Source organism: Anneissia japonica, unplaced genomic scaffold, assembly GCF_011630105.1.
Source record: "Anneissia japonica isolate Jap-2015-1 unplaced genomic scaffold, ASM1163010v1 scaffold288249_len478412_cov200, whole genome shotgun sequence".
Taxonomy (NCBI): domain Eukaryota; kingdom Metazoa; phylum Echinodermata; class Crinoidea; order Comatulida; family Comatulidae; genus Anneissia; species Anneissia japonica.
In genome coordinates, this window is record NW_022758042.1 from 411,290 (window position 1) to 432,961 (window position 21,672).

Consider the following 21,672-nt stretch of genomic DNA (forward strand, 5'->3'; position numbering starts at 1 on the left):
GTATAAGAGACAGGTATAGACGAACCACTATTGGCACTCAAACCAAGCAACTGCTTATTTTTCTCATTTTTCTCAGTCATCGTCCTGATGACATAACATCTATTAGATGGTCATTATATTCGTATGAATTTATCCCTAGCTGTGTCGTTCAATGAACCTAGCGATGGTATCTGCGAGATCAAAATAACGCACCGTCTGACAAAGCATTATTTTCGCGACGGGGCTCCAGCAGCATTCCTGTTTTCTCATCTTCAACCCTGGCCTAACCGCCTGTGAACCTTCACGGCATGTATTTCCGTAGAGGAGTTAACTCATTTTTAGTCTTTACTTAATAGCCTAGGTAACTAAACAAAATAAAGCAAGAACATCACCGAATCAACTTTGTTAGTTAATGTTTTAACTGTCAAAGTGTAGTTTTAGGACTTAGGATATCTTGGTTATTTGTAGGCTTACAATTTGCTTGTCAAAGGGTTTAGCATTTTTGTATGTTGCTATTGCTGTTCGTCTTACCTCCAATTAAATTAAAATTTACTCCTTCAAATGCATTAACCTATTAACGTCAGGGGGATTCATTCATTTTACCATAGCTTAACAAAAAAAAAAAAAAAAATGAATAGGCCTAGAGTTTTGTTTTTCTTTCTTTTCTTCTTTTTGTAGAGTTTTAACTACTAAGATATGCCAACAGTACATTAAAATCAACATGCCATTGACAATTTGTATACATTATTACACGGGAGAAACTTTGACATTAATATATGCAACTATACCTAGGTTATTCTGTATTTGAAATTAATATGAAGTTAATGATGTGGTGAGGCAATCTTATTAAAGGACAGTGCACGCATGCCGAGACCACGAAGACAGTGTACCGCTGTATTTATAATATAAAACTGCTTTAGTATATCATGATGGGTCGATGTGTGTGTCACCATTTATGTATTTATGTATGTGTGCTAAGGGTGAAATTATGTAGAGCAGACTAGTTAAAAAGAGGATGAATATGCATACTCTACATACGAATTGATGTATTATGTATTTAATTTCATAAAGTCTTCGTCTGAAAGAGCAATTTGACATCACTAAAATTCGGGCGAAATATGTATTTATAAATAAAAGCCCAGTAAAAATATACATAAATCTATATAGTTTGTGAAAAATAGAGAGATAGGCCTATATAGATGAACAAAGATGGGCGGTTATTATGAATCCACGCGTCTGTTCATCAAGCCAATTGCAAAGTTATTACAGCTTCTCCGGCTAATCCACGTTTTATTCGCGATCGATTATCCTAATGGCGCTGGTTCTTTCTCTTATAAGGGGCTACGGATGTGTGTGTTATTTATCACTATTCTGTCACTTCTTGAACAAAACACTATTGAGATAACCAGTCTAGAACATAAACGATACTCGTCTATTTTCTTGTTGTCTTTGTTGATGGTGAATTAACTCTAGTCATCCATTTTCCATTTTGTTCTAAATCCCACCTGTGCCATAATAATATTATCATTGTTAATTTACTGAGCGTAGTGGATATATCGTGTGTTGGGAATAGACCATGTATTCGTTGATATTGTTGTGGACGCATTATTATACAATACCTCATACTGTATTATGCAAATTTATTGGTTGGAGAACGAAATTCACGATCTGTAAAAATTATGCAATGCCTTTAATATACATCTTATCTAACGATTGTATAATAACCGGTTCAAACTTTAATATAGGGCTAATATATATGTCGGGTCTTAAATATACAGAAGCGTAATGCTCCAAGGGTAGGCCTAACACTACAGCAATTAAAAACATAGTAAATGAAACATATTATGAATTGATGAGAAATATTCATAATCAGAAGAAAGAAATTCCATATGAGTAAAGTAGGGCAGATTTTCAATTTATGTTGCAATATAATATGTAATAAAACATAATAGGCCTATGCCTAATAGCGCAAAAATAAGTAATAAAAAATCCTAATCTTCGTTATATTTATATATAGTTAGTTTTTAAGAATATCGTTACGAGTAAATGCTATTCGAATGATATTTTTCACAGCTTTTATGAAGTTCAAGCGTCCATGACATTTTATTGTGAAATTATTGACAACGATTGCAGTTCTTAACGACCATTATAATTCTTCTAGTACATGCAGAATTTGTTAGAATCAGTGTTTTGGTGATTATCAAGTACTGCTTTCTAATTACGGTAATTATTATTGCGAGTAAACACTCGGTGTGTCCCCGACACTTTGAATGTGTAGCGTTACGTCGTCACAGCCTCAACTGTTGAATGACAGACCAATGCTCTTGTCACATCCACGGTATGCGGCGTCTTAACAGCCTCCAAATTAGCCCTCTAACTAAGCCCATGGATTAAGGAGCTTTCAGTCGGAAGTCCCCACTTTAGGCCGAGCAGATCCCGTTTCTGATGGGACGGTGGATGCATCTGTCTTATGTTCATAACGAGCTAAGCGATATTTGCAGGCGATTAGTGGATGTCAGTGTTAAAAGGAGGTGCGAAACAAACGATTGGAATTCAACTTCACCTTTTGTATTAAAACTGAAACAAATTACATACAAGTACAAGGCTTTCCTCTCTCGAATCATGTAAATGAAAAGTTATGTTCCAATGAAATACTTGTACTAAGTAACATTATTAAAACAAATACTACAGAAGTACAAGAAGTGTAACTAGAGTTAAGGAGAGTTGCAATTGGAAAAAAGTCCCACTACTTTATTGGCATCTAAGTTCTAGCGCCCACCATATTCAGAATCAGAGTACTGTTGATTGCGGTCATTTAAGGACGGTAATATTATTGTTTCAATAGAAACCCAAATTTAATGACTGAATGATTATATTCATAGCAGCTATTGAAGCCATGTAACTATAGCGGGTTGTCGACTTAGATATTAAGAAGAATGTGTCAAAAGAGATTTTCATTTATATAGGCTAAATAGGCCTATTGAACACCATTTCGGAAAAGTCATGGTTTTTAGATGATATAGGCCTACCCCGGGAACCGGCCTAATTTAGCCTTATTGACCATGCTGCGTACCGTCTGCAAACCGTCTGTCATAAATGAATTGTCCATTCGAACGGCCAATAGGCTTCATAACTGTCCGTATTTACAGCTCCGATCGATTTCTACAAAATCAAAAGGTGTTTTTAAATCGTCCTTACGCAAGAAAATTCTCTTAGTGTTAATCCTGTCTGGAATGTAGAAATAAATTTTGAAGTAAAAATTGCCCCATCCAATTAAGCCTTATACACAGGCCTATTTGACAAGTAAGCAAAGGATGTCATAATGATATTTAATTAATAGTATCAAGATAATTAAATAATTCATTCATTCATAATAATAATAATTAATCTATCGCCATGTCTATTGAACCAAACTTGTGGTAGTTTCGAAAAACAAGTCCATTAACAATAGACATTCAATATGTTATGTATGTCAACAATCGAAACATTAATCTTTGGTAAAAACATGTGAATCCTAATATTTCGCAAGGTTTGTAACGCAGATCATGGGTGAATGTATACGTAAATTAATTTTACCTAAATTTCCACTACGTAACTAAGCTACTATTTTCACGAACAGTGCCCTCTGTTTGTTAACTTTATAATAACAGATCTGTTGTCCACAATGCGCCGTAGCCAGCTATTAGGACAATTGGGACGGTTCCACACATTTTTTCTAATAGGTCCACAATGAATGGGTCTACATTTATAAAAATGGGTCCAAATTATGCAATCTTACGCATAAAATGAGTCCACCTTTTGAAAAATGGGTCCAGATTTCTTATATTTAGCCTAAAATGGGTTTTAAAAAATGGGTCCAGAATCTTCATATGTTTGCTTTAAATGGGTTAACTTTTAAGAAAATGGGTCCACATTATTTGAATTTATGTGTAAAATGGGTCCACGCTAATATTGTCCCGCACTGTTTGAAAATCCTGGATACGGCAGTGGTTGTCCAGACACGACAACGCTGTAAATAGAATCAAAATCCATGGCGATGAGGCTCAGATTTTTGTTGTTGGAATATTCTTGTCTTCGTATAGATAATTTTTACAAGATTGCGTTTTTAGAATCAATTCTTCTGCTCATTGATTTGGGCTATTCAATACTGACGACTTGTTGTTTGGAAAATGTTTTTGTCAATGGGTTTGCCATGTAACGTTCGGATTAGCATTGTTTATCTGTTATGTCCAAAGAATGCAGGACAAATCCGCCGTTCGATGATGACAAAGAATAAATAAAGTCTCAGGCGCAATCCCCAATCACTGTAATCATGCTTTAATTCAGCTAAAATAACCCATTGTTGCACCGAGTTCGATACAAGTTGTTTACCTCAAGTCTGCTTGTGATACCTATGTATATTACTGTACAACATCCTTTAATATCGACGCACATACCAGTAAATATCTTGGAAGAATGTAACTTTTTGGGTCTTCCACAATGCATTGTTGACGAACTTACCCCAAACGAATACTGTATTCTTCCGGCAAACTAACTGAGTAAATATATATATGAAATAGGACTCATACGACTCCTTATGGATTTGAGTGGCTTATGGATTCGAGCGGTCTCTTTTGATATTCGGACAACTTGATGGCCGGTAGGCGTTTAGTGTGAAATTAGTAGGCCTACATACAAATCAGCAAGGATAAATAAAAGAATATGCCTCGAGCCTAAAATGATCAACAAACCATTATATTGAAAATAAAAACTCAATTGTGAAAGAGCTTAAGCATATCACGCGCATCAACGTGTGTACTTACAGAAGCGAGTCTGCGTTCGTGCTTAAAACAATACAGACTGTATTTTTTTTGCAGACTTGGTTCTGATTGTTTCGTCCAACAAAATCAGTATTTATAGGTCATAATAGTGAATAGAGGTTGCCTCTTTTGTTTTTTGTTTTTAATGTTAAATAAAATAACGGTTTATTAATTTTAAGGGAAAGATGAATCGAATCAAGGAGAGAAAGAGGGATGGCTACTCCCTCTCAACAGTCTATTAATTGTTGCTAACAAAATATTTATATTCAACTACTCTTATTCTAGTTAAGATTGATTGAAACTTTGTTTAAAATATAAGCCTATAAAAACTTATGAATAAAAGGTTAACATTTTCATTTCGTTGTCAAGGAATTTCCAATTTAGGGCCTAACGGTTTTGTTTTGCATTTATTGTATGACGTAACTTAACGAATTATTCACCAATAGCTCCTAAACACTGGATTATTCAACGCTAGTGAATAATGTTACAAATATTTTAATTCAATTTATTGTTCCAAATTACCTAACATTCATGCGAAAATGGCTATTTTATTTCAATCTGTGTATGTTCAGTACCGTATTATATTTCTCATTTCTTTCATTCATCAATTAGGGGATTAGGTTAGAAGAATAATACGTTTCTCCGCCACAGTTCAAATAAGGCAAGTTGATATTTTAATACAACGATTAGTTGATTTCAATAATATTATAAACAATTTATATTTCTGTCTTGCAGGCATCGCACGACGATACTTCCCAGCACATTTACGGCGATCATCATTCTGTTATTAAGCGAGGTAGGGTTTCGATCAATTACTCTACTTATAATACTATAATATAATATAATAATAATAATAATAATAATAATAATAATAATAATACTAATAATAATAATAGTAATAATAATAATAATAATAATAATAATAATAATAATAATAATAATAATAATAATAATAATAATAAGTATAATAATTATGACCTAACATTTACAGAAATTACGGGCTTCACGAAACCTTCATAAAACAAAAATACAGTCACACACTCACATAGGCCTACATGCTTTAATCGGATTCGAATTCCCAACAAAGCCTCAACGACCTAGTTGGTTAAGGCGTCTGTATAGACAGCAGAAAGGCCCAGGTTCGAATCCCGATTAGGAAAGTTTCTTTTTCACAATCGTATGGTTCGGATACTCTACCAACTGTCCTATGGGCCAAGTGTTATACACCCTTGGATTTTTCAAGTTTCTTAACGTATTTCGTAATACACAATGAATATTATATAACACATGTGATAGTTATTTTGGTGATAATGCTAAAATAAATGTAAATGTAAGCAACACGTCCATATCTGTGCGTGCAATATCAAAACGCATCAAGCAATGGAATTAGATGGTGTCAACACAACAACACAATTGCCTTGTAATAATTGCCTTATTCAGTTATTCTGCATAATAAGTACGCAGATAATAACCAAATAACACATTGAAGCCAAAAAAATAATTGTAGGGTAACAGAATTCAAAAACTGGATGAAAACATTTGTTTACGAAAAACCCATACTGCCACAACCCAAAGCAGCCTTGACTACGCAGCGTGAATCGCGGTAACTATGAAGCCATTTTGTTTTGTCGAGTATTTACCAGTTTTATATTCGATTGGTAGTCTTTGTTAAGTAGCCTCAGGATTTTACCAATGCGCAGATGGGCGTGGTTTAACGGAGAAAGACCAGTCGAATACGGTCATTATTATTATTATTATTATTATTATTATTATTATTATTATTTTATTATTATTTGTTGAAATTTTTATAGTGCTTTTGTTGTGAGAAAAAACTACTCGGATCTCATCGAAGTATATAATTAATCATCGTTCGGTTACGTGAATAAATCGATCCGACAAAAGTAATTGCCTCAAGTTTGATGCACTCTACTTTATCTTCTAAGTAACTCTTGATTACGATTAATATATAAGCATTATTAAAAATCATTTTAATGTGATTAAATTTTCATGAATTATATATAAACCTAATATTATAATGCAATATATTTCAATAATAATGTTTGGCATAATTAGCTTTAATATTTTTTTTTCATTTTGAAGTTTATAAAATACAAGTCTCTGTGCATTTAAATTTTTTTTCTTATTACGCTTTTTTTTTAAATACAATTTATAGTTATCATTTTATCATTTATTACACTAATATACAATAATAACTTAATGGTAAAACAGTGGTAGGGCTGGCTTTTAAATTTGAAGATTCTGGGTTCTAACTCTACAAAAGCTAGTATGAAGACGTCACATAAGATTAAGAAGTTGTTATTGAAGCATCTATTTATAACAGCTTGATTTCAATTCCGTAATTGACGAGCAAATGAAATAAATGATAATAAAAAAGAGTACTTTACACTTGTATGACTGAATATTTAGAATTCACTGCACTCTTAGAAACAACAAACCTGGCACTCACTTCCGTGGTTTGTACGAAATTATAGATTTAATCCTAAATTGACCGAAACTAACCTCACTACATGAATAGATTAATTATATTCGTCAGAGCGCGTCCTTTAACTGTAGCCGGTTTCATTCATAACGGTCTTTTATACAAGTGTTATCCTATAAATACAGTGTAGAGAAACATAATAGAAAATATCGAAAGTACGTTAAATGCTCAATTCGCTGGAAACGAAGGCGAGTACAATCTCTTTGATCGTTGTAAAAGTGAGAAGTAGGCCTAGATTTTCAGCCAGGCACAGACTCTTTGATTGTTGTTGAGGAAGATCAAACAAAACAGATTTTGTTTGGTTTGATTAAAATCTCGAATAAAAACCAAATAATAATAATAACGATAAGAAGGTTAATTTTTGACGATAATCGCCAGTACTATTCGATGAAAAGGGGTTTTGGGTTTGGAAGATTATCCACTCACATCTTTGAGAAATATAGATGAAGTTAAAATGAATTGATTTGACTTGTTTTACAAGGAGTTTATTATTACTTAAAAGAAACAATGACAAAGCATAGATGAAGTTTAAAGCTTAGAAAAGGCATGGTATGGCATAGTAGTTTTTCTAATTGCTATTTTTTAGTTTTTGAGTAGGCACTATCGTTGGTGGGGCTAATTTGATTAATCGAATATTATTGTTTTGTAGGCCTATAACTAGGAATAATGTCGTGTTTTAATATTCCAAAAAAAGCCATTCCAAACAATTATATACAAAACTTGTCTGCTTATGATTTTTTTTTTTATGATTTGAATTACTCAGTCTTAATTAACTTTGACTTGAGACAGATTTAATATCTCTCAGAATGCAAATTAAATTTACTACAAGAGATTTATGTCGTGTTGAACACTCCTAATATAGGAATCTTTCATAATTACATTAATTAATCATGATCAATTTACCGATTATTGGCCAATCCCCTAAAGTCATTACACACTTGTTATGTGTCTACTGATAATGTCAGCGTTTATGACGTTAACATTGCTATTATTACGTCACAGCTTTGTGTTGAAAAATTAGCATATCGTGTGTTTACGTCATCAGACACGGCGTTGGATGACCAGTATTATTGGCAGGTTTGTGGATAAGGAATTTAAATACAGAAATTTAAGAGAATTATAGAGAGTATGTATAGGCCTATATTAATACCTCATGGAAAAACTATTTAATTATGGCCTATACATTTTAAAACAGTTACGATACTCTGGTATGGGCGTAAATTGGGGTTTCAAAACTATCCATTGCAACCATCTACATAAAGAGAAACTTGGCTTCACAATTTTATTAAACTACGTAAGCAAAAGGATTAATTTTATTATAAGAAAAACAGAAAAAAAATGCGAGTCAAACAAACTAAGCAGCAAAATACACAACGATGAAACAAAGCATCTGAGAAGTACATCCAATCTGACTTTGGTAATTAATTTAATTTTCCAATAGATTGTACTGTGATTGATAGATCTAGTTTAAACATCGGCTAGGACATATGCTTAGGAATTGGACCGTGTGATATGTCGATGAATAGGTCTGGGGTGTTTGACCTGGCATTTGATATACTTCTCCACCTTACCGCGATTCATTTTAATTAAACAGTATACTTCTTAGCGTATTTTACAATACACCGTTCGTTTGAAACTCTCGATACCGTGAAATCCACCGACAATAGTTTCACACCATTACAAAAGCCAACGATAGGTAATGACCATTGGTTGTGCACACGAGAAATGCACACTTAAAAAAACACAAGAATAGAATTTCACAGTTTATATGTGAGACGTGAAATTGCCACACCACTGTGAGGAGCGCAGTGTGTTGCATGCGACAACTGGATGTAGAAGTTGTACTGTACTTTGATCCAATGATTTCCCCGAAGTGAGAGGCCAGATTAACCTCTCTGTTATATATCGGAATAGGGCTACAATTAATCGTAATAATTGTTCACTAATGAATAAGTATATATTATATGTACTCAATTAAGCAGACTGTAATCTTTTTGTAAGACTATCTTTAAGATTCATATGAAAAATGCATTAGGCCTAAGCATAGGCCTATTACTGTTAAGATAATTTGATAATTCTTATTTTATTTATTATTTGATTAAATCCCAGATTTTCTATGTAAAATGCAAAAGTACTTTATTTTCAAATCTTATGTTTTCTTTAAGTATTAACTCATCATTTAACAATGGATCTGAGTACCGACATTGGTGATCAGTACTCTTAATTTGTTTCATTAATATGCATTTTGTGGCACGTGCCACCAACCGGTCACAGATCGAAGGACGCCGCAAATCGAATGTCAAGGTCAAATACATGTTTTCGTTCTTCCCTTGTCGTTTTATATTTTTTACAGTATTTATATAGAAAATATATTTAAAGTTAAATATAATTATTTCTAAATAACAATATTATTCTTTTTATATTATATTATCATCTTTTTGACCATCCAACATTCATTGTGTGCTGGCATTGTTTTTGAATTAACTAATATATTACGCATAGTATCTTATTACGTCAGTATGCACAGTTTATGTCAAATGTTGACAGAAACTATAGGAGCAGTCGAAATATTCGTTGGAAGGAATAACATTTTGTTGAATACTTTCTGATTTGACACTGCCTTCATTGACTCGATTGTACGACATAAGGCATGTTTTTAAATTTATACAATACAATCAAATATTTATATTTTTATTTGTTTATTTTAATGCGGATGAGAAATACCAGTACACTCTAAATGTTATGTTTATCACTTTCCCTAAAACCAAATTCACTCCAACTTGTAATAGGATGTATTTTGTAAAGCATCATTAGTCCATAGACTGTCGGCGTTGTGATCAGTTGCTTAGAATAATGGAACACCCCGGAGGAACCATTAGTAACAGCACCATTTGATTCCGCTTTCGGCCAAACAGAGAATTAATCTCGTCCAATTTGCATGGTAATGTCAGAAAATCAAACCGGTTCTGACAAATAGATCAAAAGTACAATAACTCTTATTATAACGACATTGATATTAGCTGGAAGGGCAACAGCATTGTATGTGTTGTGTTTTTTTTTTTTTTTTTTTTTTGCTCTGTTTATGTTACTTTATGTTCTTGCGTAAGATTGTGAAGCGGAATATGAATTGTTCTACGGCATAATTAAGTCCCTCTGCACTATAGTATGTTATTTCAGCTCGTTAGAGTGTTAATTAGTTTGAACTTCAAGTCGTCATCATTACCGCTTTACGTATTGCTACTCCCTTTGATTCCCCAAACGTTTTGATAGGCTAAAGTATATAGGCTTTTATTTTCGTCATAATCATCATCATCATCATCATCATCATCCTCATCATCATCATTATTATAACCATTATTATCATTATCATCCTCGTCATCGATCATCCTATAAGGACCCATATAACAGTTAATAGTTTATCACCCTCTCGCTCATCACTTTTGGGGAAATTCCGACTTTTTTTTTGTTCAAACGATCGTTTTTTCATCTTTTATCACTTGGAAAGCCTAAGATTTCTTGCAAATAAAAACTATGCACTTGCAATGACAACAGATGTAAGCAAAGTAATGGTCAAGATTTCATTAATTTTTTAGGCCTAAGATGTATTTCACCTTACCAGATGTATTTATACATTCTCACTTTTCATGGTTAAAAAAAAAAACTCTACTGTATTTTTCAACAAATGTTTATTGGTACAATAAAAATATGTTTTTAAAAATTTGATTCCATTCTTATGACTATATATTTGTCCTTACCATTAAACATCGGTGGGAAGGGGGTGGGGTTGACAAAAAAGGTCTCCCTCCCTCAATAGTTTTTATTCTTGGATAGGGTGATAATAATATTTTTTTTATGGGTCCTAATAAGCTTAGGTCTATTCCTAAGTTTGTGATCTGATAGGCCTAAACACTACGTTCTCCAGAAACATTTAGAAAGTGCAAAAAAAAAAAAAAAAAAAAAAAAAAAAAAAAGATTCAAAATGATTCCCAGATGTTAGAAACTCTATCGTTCGTTTTCTTGGAAGAACATCAAATGTCACGAAACCTAAATTGAACTTAGTGGTAGTTTTGGAAAATCAATGTTAGTATTACAGTTTAATGCAAGAAATGCATTTAGTCATGTTGAAGGTCTGCATGTATTCGATAAACCACAACAATGTGCCGCGATAGTCTAGAGAACTACGATAATGTTGCGCTGTAATGTGATTCACAATGGTGCTCAATAAAACAGACATAAGAGAAATATCTAAATGAAAAGAATTTCACAGTAAGGATGTAGCACCTCTTAACGCCATACACAAGAAGGTATGTACTACGTGTACACAAAATTACTCCTTGTAATACTTGTAACTACAGACCAATGGATATGGAGTAATATTTTGCCTGTACTGAGTATCAGTTATCGTAATACCATCCGTTGACCAGAGTATATTGACTATAAGGCCTACTTATAACCATAACGTCGGAAGACCTATAGTATGATAGTTGGCTAAAACACCATTATGTATTTCCTTGACAACACGTGTTGATATTAAAGTAATAGTACAACCCAGCTTGTTTTATTCGGGCTATCGTACACTCATTCCTTCACAGACTTTGGTTCTGCATTCACACCCAGTAAGTGAATATGTCGAGTAAGTTGTCTCTTGTAAACAGTGCCTGGAACATAACGCTAACTGTAAATAAGCTCATGAAAAGTGAGTAAATATGCGAACAACAATGCGTTGAAACGGCATTGCACTTTTTAAAACTAGCATTTTCCCAAAGGCTTTCGGCTACGGATGAATAATCGAATATTGTTTTGAATGCCTTTTTGTGAGTATAATTAGGCAATGTCAATGACTTTAGATACTTTAGATACAAACCTATTCGGTCCTACACTCGACATCGTTAAAATGTGTATGTGTTGGATCTTCATCAGTGTGAATATTGTATATTTTTATGGTGTACTTCCGAAACAATAAAGCGGCTTACGTTTTATGCGAAAGCTCATGGGACGATATTAACTACTCACTGACTTTGATTTTTGCTAGCTTAAAAATTATCTTAATAAACGTCTTCGCATCAAATACGTTACTTCACGCTAAATGTAACATCCATTGATATGTGAACGCACGATTTAAGACTCATCTCATAGTAGTGTACACAAACACAATGAGCCACGTTTAAGAAAATGTTATGAAAATTTACGGTCGTTACTGACATGAATAACGTGTTTGACGAGGTGATAATATACAGCTAGTTGATATATCTCCGACAGGAAAATTTCGTATATACTATTCTCATGTACATAAAATAATAAAAATAATATCTCAGCTGGTTGAATTCCAGCCTTATGATTGTTGAAATATAATGCTAAAATTTATATTAATTCACAAACGTATAAACGACTGGTTTTTCTTTAAACTACTTCTTTTTTTTATTTCAAAATTTTATGATGATGTCGTATTAAATCTTATTTAATACCAATATGATTTGTCCTAATAACAGGATAGAATTATCTCATATGCTAAAACCTTACCTTCAAATAGGCCTACTATTGATAATTAAACACATTTTAAACATATAAAATTAAAAATGATTTTATTTGTGAGCAATCGGAAATTCCATGCCTAACTTATGCAATATTTATTTCACAATATATTATATATATATACATACATATGCAAAAGCAATGAAAAAACGGTGTACAATCATTGAAAGTTGACTTGCGGAACACAAATTTATAACAAAATCAAACGGATATTTCGATAGCTCCTGCTATCTTCATCAACGTTATACATATATACATACATACACTTATCTTAAACCTTTGCCAAGTTGGGATTTATACCTTTTTGCCTTTTCAGTTAGAACCTCTATATGGGCATACTCTTTAAATTTTAGTATGAATATCTAAACAAATCAAGCTAATATAACGGGTGAATTGTTAGTTTCCCTTGTCATGTATCAGTTTATTTAAGTCTATATGTTCTATATAATTAACCTACAAAAATAATATGCGTGCTAGAATTATGTCAGTGGGTTTGGCTGTTGACTAAAACAGGTAGAACTAAACTGTTCACCGGAACAAACACGATTGCTACTGCTTTAAAGGAGAGAACACCGACGTAGTATAGTTCAGTACTCTTTCAAGCATTGTGTTTGATGAGCAAATTTGCGCATGCTTGACACCTGTGTACTGCAGAAAGAAGTACCGTTAACCTAAGTTTTTCATAATTCAATGTCTAAACGACAATGTAATTGGGTTTAATGAGTCATTCATTGAAATTCTATTTAAAGAGTTTCTGTCTATTCATAATTGTCTACCGTTTAAGCCAATGAATGTTTCAACCCATGTGTACTGTAGTTATTTTGTTAGCATTTTGTTAGATCGTATAGTCTGTGTATAGTCTAATTTGTTATAGTTTGCAAAACCCTTAAGTTCAAACTCCCAAATTGTGAAAATAATTTGATTGGGTTTATTTAGTATTATTTGGAGTTGATGTAATGTGATGATAACCTATTCAATCCCATTGCACTACTATACGTTCGCAGCACTAATAAATGACTGCCCTTTCAAATTTATAAATTGGAAAGTACCGTTTTCTTAAAGTGAAATTGGTTAAACCCTAAATTGTATATCTCCTTCAGTAATTCTCATCTGTTTTTATAACAAATTACCATCAATTTGTCTCAAAACTTTAGTAGTAAGCCATCGTTGCAAAAAACAAAATTTATTGGAAACAATAAATAAAAGTGTTTGAGCACACCGAAGGTCTTTATTAATCGAAGTAAAACCTTAAACTTTATATCTTACCATTAGAAAAAATGGTATGACTTCGTTTGTTGTTTAAGTTCACATCGCACAATGTGCAGAATCTCGAAGTCGTGTAGAAACAATACTTGAGCCATAGAACATTGTTACGATAAAAAAAAGAGTGGCAGAAAGAACAGGAAACAGAACGTCCTTCGATTCTCCATCTACAGCTGTCCTATGCATCGATGCGTTACAAGAATACTTTGGTACTAAACATTAGATAGGATTTAAATTTATAAACATCCTTAAATGTACAGCTAACAAAGAATATAGGTTTATTACAATTCATATTATATTAGAACATTCCTCATTCAACACAAGTTGCCATGCCAAGACAGCATGAATATAGTTTGTAACAGGTTGGAAAGATAAATAGGGTGAAATTGTGTTCTAGAGGGCGCTCTTTCAGTTACTTTACTTAATGTTGGATTACAATAGGAATTGGCAATCCGCATTAAACAAATCAAACGAAATCAAACATCATCTTATTTTTAGTAGACGACATTTACATAATCTAACGCATTTTAAAATTCATATAGCTTGTTTTAGATATAATTTCAAGTGCGATATTTAAAAATTCGTTGATAATCCTAGTCGAGTGATATCGTATCTGGGCCTACACAGTTCAAAAGTACGGTACCTAAATTACGTGAAGCGGTACTCATCTTCTTTCTAATGCTATGCTGCCAGGTTCAATCCCTATACTGTACTGTATCGTACCTTATTTTTTTCTCCAAGTTAAAGCACCCCAACCCAGAACCTGTAACAGCGCAGTTTAGTAAAGCCAACATTACGTATTCAACATCCAACTTTTAATTGGAGAATTATTTGAGAAAGAAATAAGAACAAACAAATCGGCATGCTTTTATAGCTCATATATTCCAACGTCAACGGTGCAATGTGAAGAATTACAAACCACAAATCATAAGAAACGATCCACAACCCTCTCCTATCCACACACTCAATCATTAGTCTCCCTCCCCCTTCTCGATATAGCGGATACATTAACCATCCACGCATCAATTTATTTGAAATATATGTCATAATTAAGTCAAATAAACGTGGTAATTACACTCTTGCTGACAAGCTGTGTAATGACCGTGATCTATGAGTCGTTCTCTCGACAAATGTTTAGCAGTATGTCAACACATGATTTATGCTGTCGTGAGATATTTTTTATTTCTAATCTAGGGCCTTACCTAAACTGTGTCTCTTTGCTCACCTACAACATCCTAGACATAAATTCTAAAGAATAACTTCACATTTATGTAACAACTCTTAAGGTACAAAAACCTACCCATCCAATATTATAAAATGTACCCATTATTTTAGAAAGCTCTAAATCACATAGACCAAAATTTGTATTGTTTGTATCCCACTAAATTCGCATTCATTTTTGACAATTCATAGACCTGATCATACTTGGTCTATAATACGTAGCCCTACTCATTATGGTTGTCCCAATGACAATCTTTCAATACGTTTAGATGGATTTTTACATTCATGTGATTTACTGTATGTCAAATAGGCCTGTAATTGCGCATATAAAATATTAATATATATTGTTATATTTTCAGCTTAATAATTATTCTTGTGTTTTTTTTTTATCAGCTGCAGTAAGGAAACCAAGTGAGAACGGTAAAGATGGCATGATTTCAAATGTAACGTCTCCGAACGATGTGTTTTGCTCAGTGCCCGGTCGTCTATCCCTCCTTAGTTCTACGTCTAAATACAAGGTCACCGTTGCTGAAGTACAACGAAGACTTAGTCCACCAGAATGTTTGAATGCATCGTTGTTAGGCGGAGTACTCAGAAGGTATGTACCAACAGATAGTTTGTCCGGGTAAATGTTGTAGAAAAGATCTAATGAACTGCGATATTATAATTACGCAGAAAGTAACGATTACTAAAATGACTTCTTGTAAACTACTATGGTAGTCTCTGCCAAATTTACAGTTACAGCATTTAATAAATCAAAGTTGAGACCTAGTAACTCATTCAAAATGTTGAATTTAATAATATAACTACATAATTCTGAGAAATAAACTTACACTGAATATTAATAGGTCTAATAATACGGTAAAGTACCATCATTAGCATCGGTTTAGGTGATTGTTGGATGTGACTACACTCATAGTTGCGTTTTGTATTTGCATTGCATTCCGAGGTAAACGTTACACATAGTTTTCTCTTCGACTCGACTTATGTGGACTGTAAAATGTTTCATTACTTTGTTCGATGTACAGGAAACAAATTTAGTTAAGTTAGTATGTTGTGCATTATCCATTTTCATCTCTTATTAAAACATTTCCCGGGACCCCATACCGCTTCGTCTACACTTTAACCAGGATTTAGAATAATTATTGGCATCCGCATTTATCCCCGATTAGACAATTAAATAGAAACATTATTTGTGGACAGGTCAAACATTTTGGGTTGTTAACCGCCTTAGGTTTCGGATGCGTTTCATTCGACTCTTAAGACACGCTTAATACCTCTTTTATATCTGTTCGGAATTACTCCACACAAAGTATAAACCAAGCGCCTAGAGAATTCCAATGATATAAGATTAGCCCAGATTACTTGATGTCATTTTGAGAAGTACTACGCCCAGACATTACCCCCTTCTGTAAGTCTGGGTTGATTTTCAATTTCGAATTTAAGTTTCAATATTGATACACCTCGAGGACAAGATATCTCAGAAGCACAGTGTCCCTGTAGGAATTTGAAAGCGTTAAATGGTGCAAAGCGCTTCCTATGCCAGCGGGTTGTGAAGGCTTCTTGTTCCGAGAGGCTAATCTTCTCTGTCCCATTAAATAAGCCTTGGCTCTCGTGGTTTGAAATGGTTGACATCGCTGGCATTAGACCTATCGAAATAAAATCGTCTGCAACTTTAGTGAAATATGCAGTGTCATAATTGTAATGTTTTGAATTTATAGTTTTGATAATGCCTTCCTATTATGAAAGCTAACAATATTACTCTAATTAAATAGTCTGTCTTCATTATTATTAAAAATATTTATGCAATACATTAATTTTATTTTTCGGCAATATATATTTTTATTATTAGGCCTATTTAATAATAATAATAATAATAATAATAATAATAATAATAATAATTTTTTATTATTAGGCCTATATAATAATAATAATAATGATTATTATTGATTATTATTATTATAATTATTATTATGTTAGTTTAATCTTCAGTCTTAATTGTCTAAAGACATAATACGTTTTTTATTTGGTAGCCCGGTACCAGTATTGATTATAGTAAATCGAGACGACAACAACGAAATAAGATAGATCGTGATCCTAAACTTTCGTTTAACACCTATTAGTATTAGGTCACATGATCTCATTGTGCCCAAGGAGATTCTGCTTATAGATTAATGAGAGTGAATGCAATCGCGCTATTTCCGATTATCTTTAAAATAAATTTCTCGCATATTGATCAAAGTCATTTTTTAATGTTCATCTACACCATCAATCTTTTTATTAGTTTCGACTGAGTAGAGCGTCACGCTGCAGTTGACGCTGTCTTTGATTGACTTGACTCGCTTCCATAACTTGGACCTACGATGCGTCCGTCCCAGCGTTGGCAATTATGAAATCCCATCGCCTAATCAGCATTTATATCCTTCACGAGTGTGTTAAAGAATAACCCATGAAATATGTCATTTCTAAGATGTTAGTGATTTATTAGCATACGGTATCATAGGGCCTATTAGAAAGATAGAGGGAGGCTGACTTGCGCAGGCATTGCGTCTTTCTTTCCTAATCTGGTGGTATTTCCATTTTACGGACTAAGAATATGATTGCGAACTCTTAATTTAAGTATGTTATTTACGCGCAATGCGTATGGTCACTAGTAAACCACCAGATCGATCGATCTTCCACTTTACAGGTGCAACCAAACTCGCAGGGGTTTCACACATCCTCGGTGAATTTTGTCTCTTTTACATGCGCCTATATTTTTCATTACGATTCTATTCAAATTCAAGGATAATAAACTCAGTCCAAACGAATCATTACCGATATGTTATGTTTTGGAGATGTTCAGTTTTCCATGTTGCAAATTATTATTAATAATATTAATAATTACAATAACAATATTAATAATGATAATATTTATATCAATAATATAAACGATTGATAGGCCTAATAAGAATACTTATACGGAGAATATCCTGCTTTGCATCAAGGTGTACTGTAGGATGCCTATCGGACTACTCATATTTATAATTAATCAATAAAGATGTAGTTTGGGGCAGTCTTTTCAATCAGGGGATCATGGGTTCGAATCCTTGGTAAGGCAGAATTGTTTTCTCATGATGTCTATATTATAGCTTAGCTTTCATCGCACGAATGTGGTAAAACATTACAAACGACGTAGTCTTCCTTTTAATTCTAGTGTCATTGTCATCACTATTGTAATTATCTCCAGCATACTGTTAAAACGGTATAATCCAGGCTGCGCGTACAGAATAGTTGTATTGGGTTGGTTGTTATGGAGATAAAGCCGGCTGAGATGGGTATCATCGCATTATGTTAAGGTCAAGCAATACGTAGAAGATGTGGCGACGACGAGTTGGCGATGTCGCAACCGTCGCATTACCGCCAGAAGGAATTTTACCAAAAAATAAAAGAAAAAAATCTACGCATTAAAATCTCGTCCATCTTGGGGATTAACTGGCAATTGTACCTCTCATGTCCGAACAATGATAAAAATCAACTTAGACCAAAAAGATAAATCTGCAAGGGGATATAAACTCATCTGACCTAAAAATATGCAAAGGTTAGCCTGCATAAAGCTCAAAAGGAAAGATGGATACATTTATACCAACGACTCAAATACAGTGTTAATTAAAAAGAAATATCAGTTGTCCGATTTTAAAACCCACTAGTGCGAATAGAACATCTTTTCGAAATGGAGGCGATTAAAATGCAGTAGACTTTGACACTTTTTGTGGAGTTTCTGTCCTCCCTTTATAATGCTTTATGCAGATGTTGAGTCTAAATCGTGGGGTTGAGCAATACGGGGCTATTGACCGGGTAGTTGGAATATGCCACCATAAATGATTCATCTTCGTGGTAGATTTAATCTAAGTATTTACGATAATGATAGATATTTATCTACATACGACTCATCCTTCTAATAAAATTAATGTCCTGGAATATGAGCACGAGTGTGCAACAACAAACATTATAGACTTAGCTGGCTAAAATGAGATTGATAACACTGGCTCCTCCTCCGGTTGAAATCACCAATTCTGTCCTGTTAATTAGAAATAAAGATGAGCAAGCGATACTAAAGATAATCCTTAAAGACAACCCTTTCAGATAACCCTTATTAGGCCTATATCCATTTTTTTTGGTAAAAAGTCAAATGCTTGTAAGTTTGGCTGGTTAGAAGCGTTCTTGCATTCATGTTCATGTGTGACACTTTTTACTGTAACGCGTCAACACATTATTTTGTCCGTTCTTATTTATTTCCACTCCATAAAGGTTTCGAGGGCCGGCAGGCAGAAGGTGTATCATTTGATGATGATGATGATTATTATTATTATTATTATTATTATTATTATTATTATTATTATTATTATTATTATTATTATTAGGCCTATTACTATTATTATTATTATTATTATTATTATTATTATTATTATTATTATTATTATTATATTATTATTATTAGATATACGAACGGATTATGGGCATTTTTTTCACTTGTATTAATATTTCTATCACTTCATTATTGTAGCATCCCTTCTCATTTCAAATTATTTAAAATAAGTAGTTTTCATATATATTTTATACCGTAGTTTATGTCTTTAAATAATATAGATAAATATATTTAAAGAAATATAATGGGGAGAGGTCCTTCACCCGGGTTAATTCCCAGCATACCTGAGCAATTCTAAAGAACCCAGATAGCAATTTCACACCTTGTCAGAGTCGAATTTGTCTCGCATCAAAACTTGCTTCACGCAGTGTTGCGTTATCGGATACGAGCTGATCCACACAGCGTCCAACCCCGGTAAACACTCGAAGTTCAAAAGCAATGCGGAGTTGACATGGATGTCGAAATAGGTTCACTGAACGCGTTTACCATCCCTCATATAACTAAATTGTCCTAACCTACTTCTTGCTCTAAATATTTTCTTGTTTATTTTTCTCCTTTTCGATTCATTTCATCCGCACGTCTCCGTTTTTACTTTCCTGTCCTCAAGGGGACATCAATTCACCAGTGCGTTATTTTCCTAAATGGAAATTTACGTTAAAGGGAATACCTACCTCGATTTTCGTTTGTCAAAGGGTTCGTCTTGATGAATACAATAATTAGGCTTATTAAAACGACTTTTGGCTTTAATAAAATGGTGTAATAATAGATATGTTCCAAAGTTGAGACTACCCAAGTTATATATGATGACATGAATCATAATGCACTATAGCTGTTACCCCAGATACAAAATTATTATTATGGTTTTCTAGACCGGTAGACAAATCCATCGAAAAGCGCGTTCGTCTTGTCAAGTTTTTGGCCTGGTAACAGCTGGCTGACGTCTTAAGGACCTATTAATATGGATCAGTTGGTCCAAGAACCCTTAGAAGTAATATAATATACAGATGCATTAGTGACGAAAGGTGACACCATATTTGTTGCCTAAATTTGCTACGTTACGATTGGTGCACCAGAAGGCATTTTTCTCTGGCCTGGCTTATATTTCGCCCTATACTTACGCCTCTACGATGCCACCTTAGAAAGAAAAATACTGCTCTAGGTGCACTATTATGTGAGCCTAGAGACTCACCAAACAATATTAGTTTTTAGTTTACTTCAGGTGTATGACTTATTAAGCTATTGTTCGACGGGTGAGGTCCACCTGATAATGGTCATAACTTAACCTAGCACCCCCTGGCCTTGCCTGGGTGACCCTTAATGCGCGCGTCCTAAAGCCAGAGGGTGTTCCAATTCACTTGGACCAAGAGGGGATTGCCAGTGGTAAACTGTAAGCACCAGGCCTATGGCGTGTTTACTGTTTATTTTGACACACCAAAATCATCTTCACAACTTCATTGGAATTTAACTTGTTTCCATCGGTTCTCTGTGAACGACAATACCAAAGAATTCTTCTATAAGTATAAATGTTTTTGTTGGCGTAGCATCACCCGCTGGGCTAGGTCTTCAAATAACCTCAGCTTACGGTAGATCCCACTGCTGTGTGCCCCAGATTCCACTGATCAGGTCAAGACTCTTTCGCTATCATCATGCTAAATCGGGCCTAGCACATTGAAATGTTACACAAGTTTGAGTGATTATAGATTTGACAGACTAACTGAAAACTTTCACACAAGGCTTTAATGATGCAACCGAGAGCGCAATGGAAAATAACCTGACCCGTCCCTCCCACAGTAGCGTTTTATATTTTTCAACCGATGATAATAATTAAAATAAATGCAGATTTTAAAATTTGAAGAAAGTGCGGTAAATTTTTTAATAATATTGATTCGTGAAACTAATGCAACATTCGTTAAATGCACACACATACACCCCACACCCACATACACAGACACATACACCCCACACACACA

The 21,672-nt window shown here is 33.6% G+C and overlaps 1 protein-coding gene across 5 annotated transcripts in view; it reads left to right on the forward strand.

The window, feature by feature from the left end:
- The window catches only part of LOC117124967 (transcription factor AP-2-beta-like), a 69,553-nt gene that overhangs the window by 34,303 nt on the left and 13,578 nt on the right, over nucleotides 1–21,672 (forward strand). For all 5 annotated transcript variants that reach the window (XM_033271310.1, XM_033271307.1, XM_033271311.1 and 2 more), the window contains exons 3-4: nucleotides 5,514–5,574; nucleotides 15,688–15,892. In XM_033271310.1, the coding sequence (XP_033127201.1) occupies nucleotides 5,514–5,574; nucleotides 15,688–15,892 (266 nt within the window). The remainder of the gene's footprint in view (nucleotides 1–5,513; nucleotides 5,575–15,687; nucleotides 15,893–21,672) is intronic.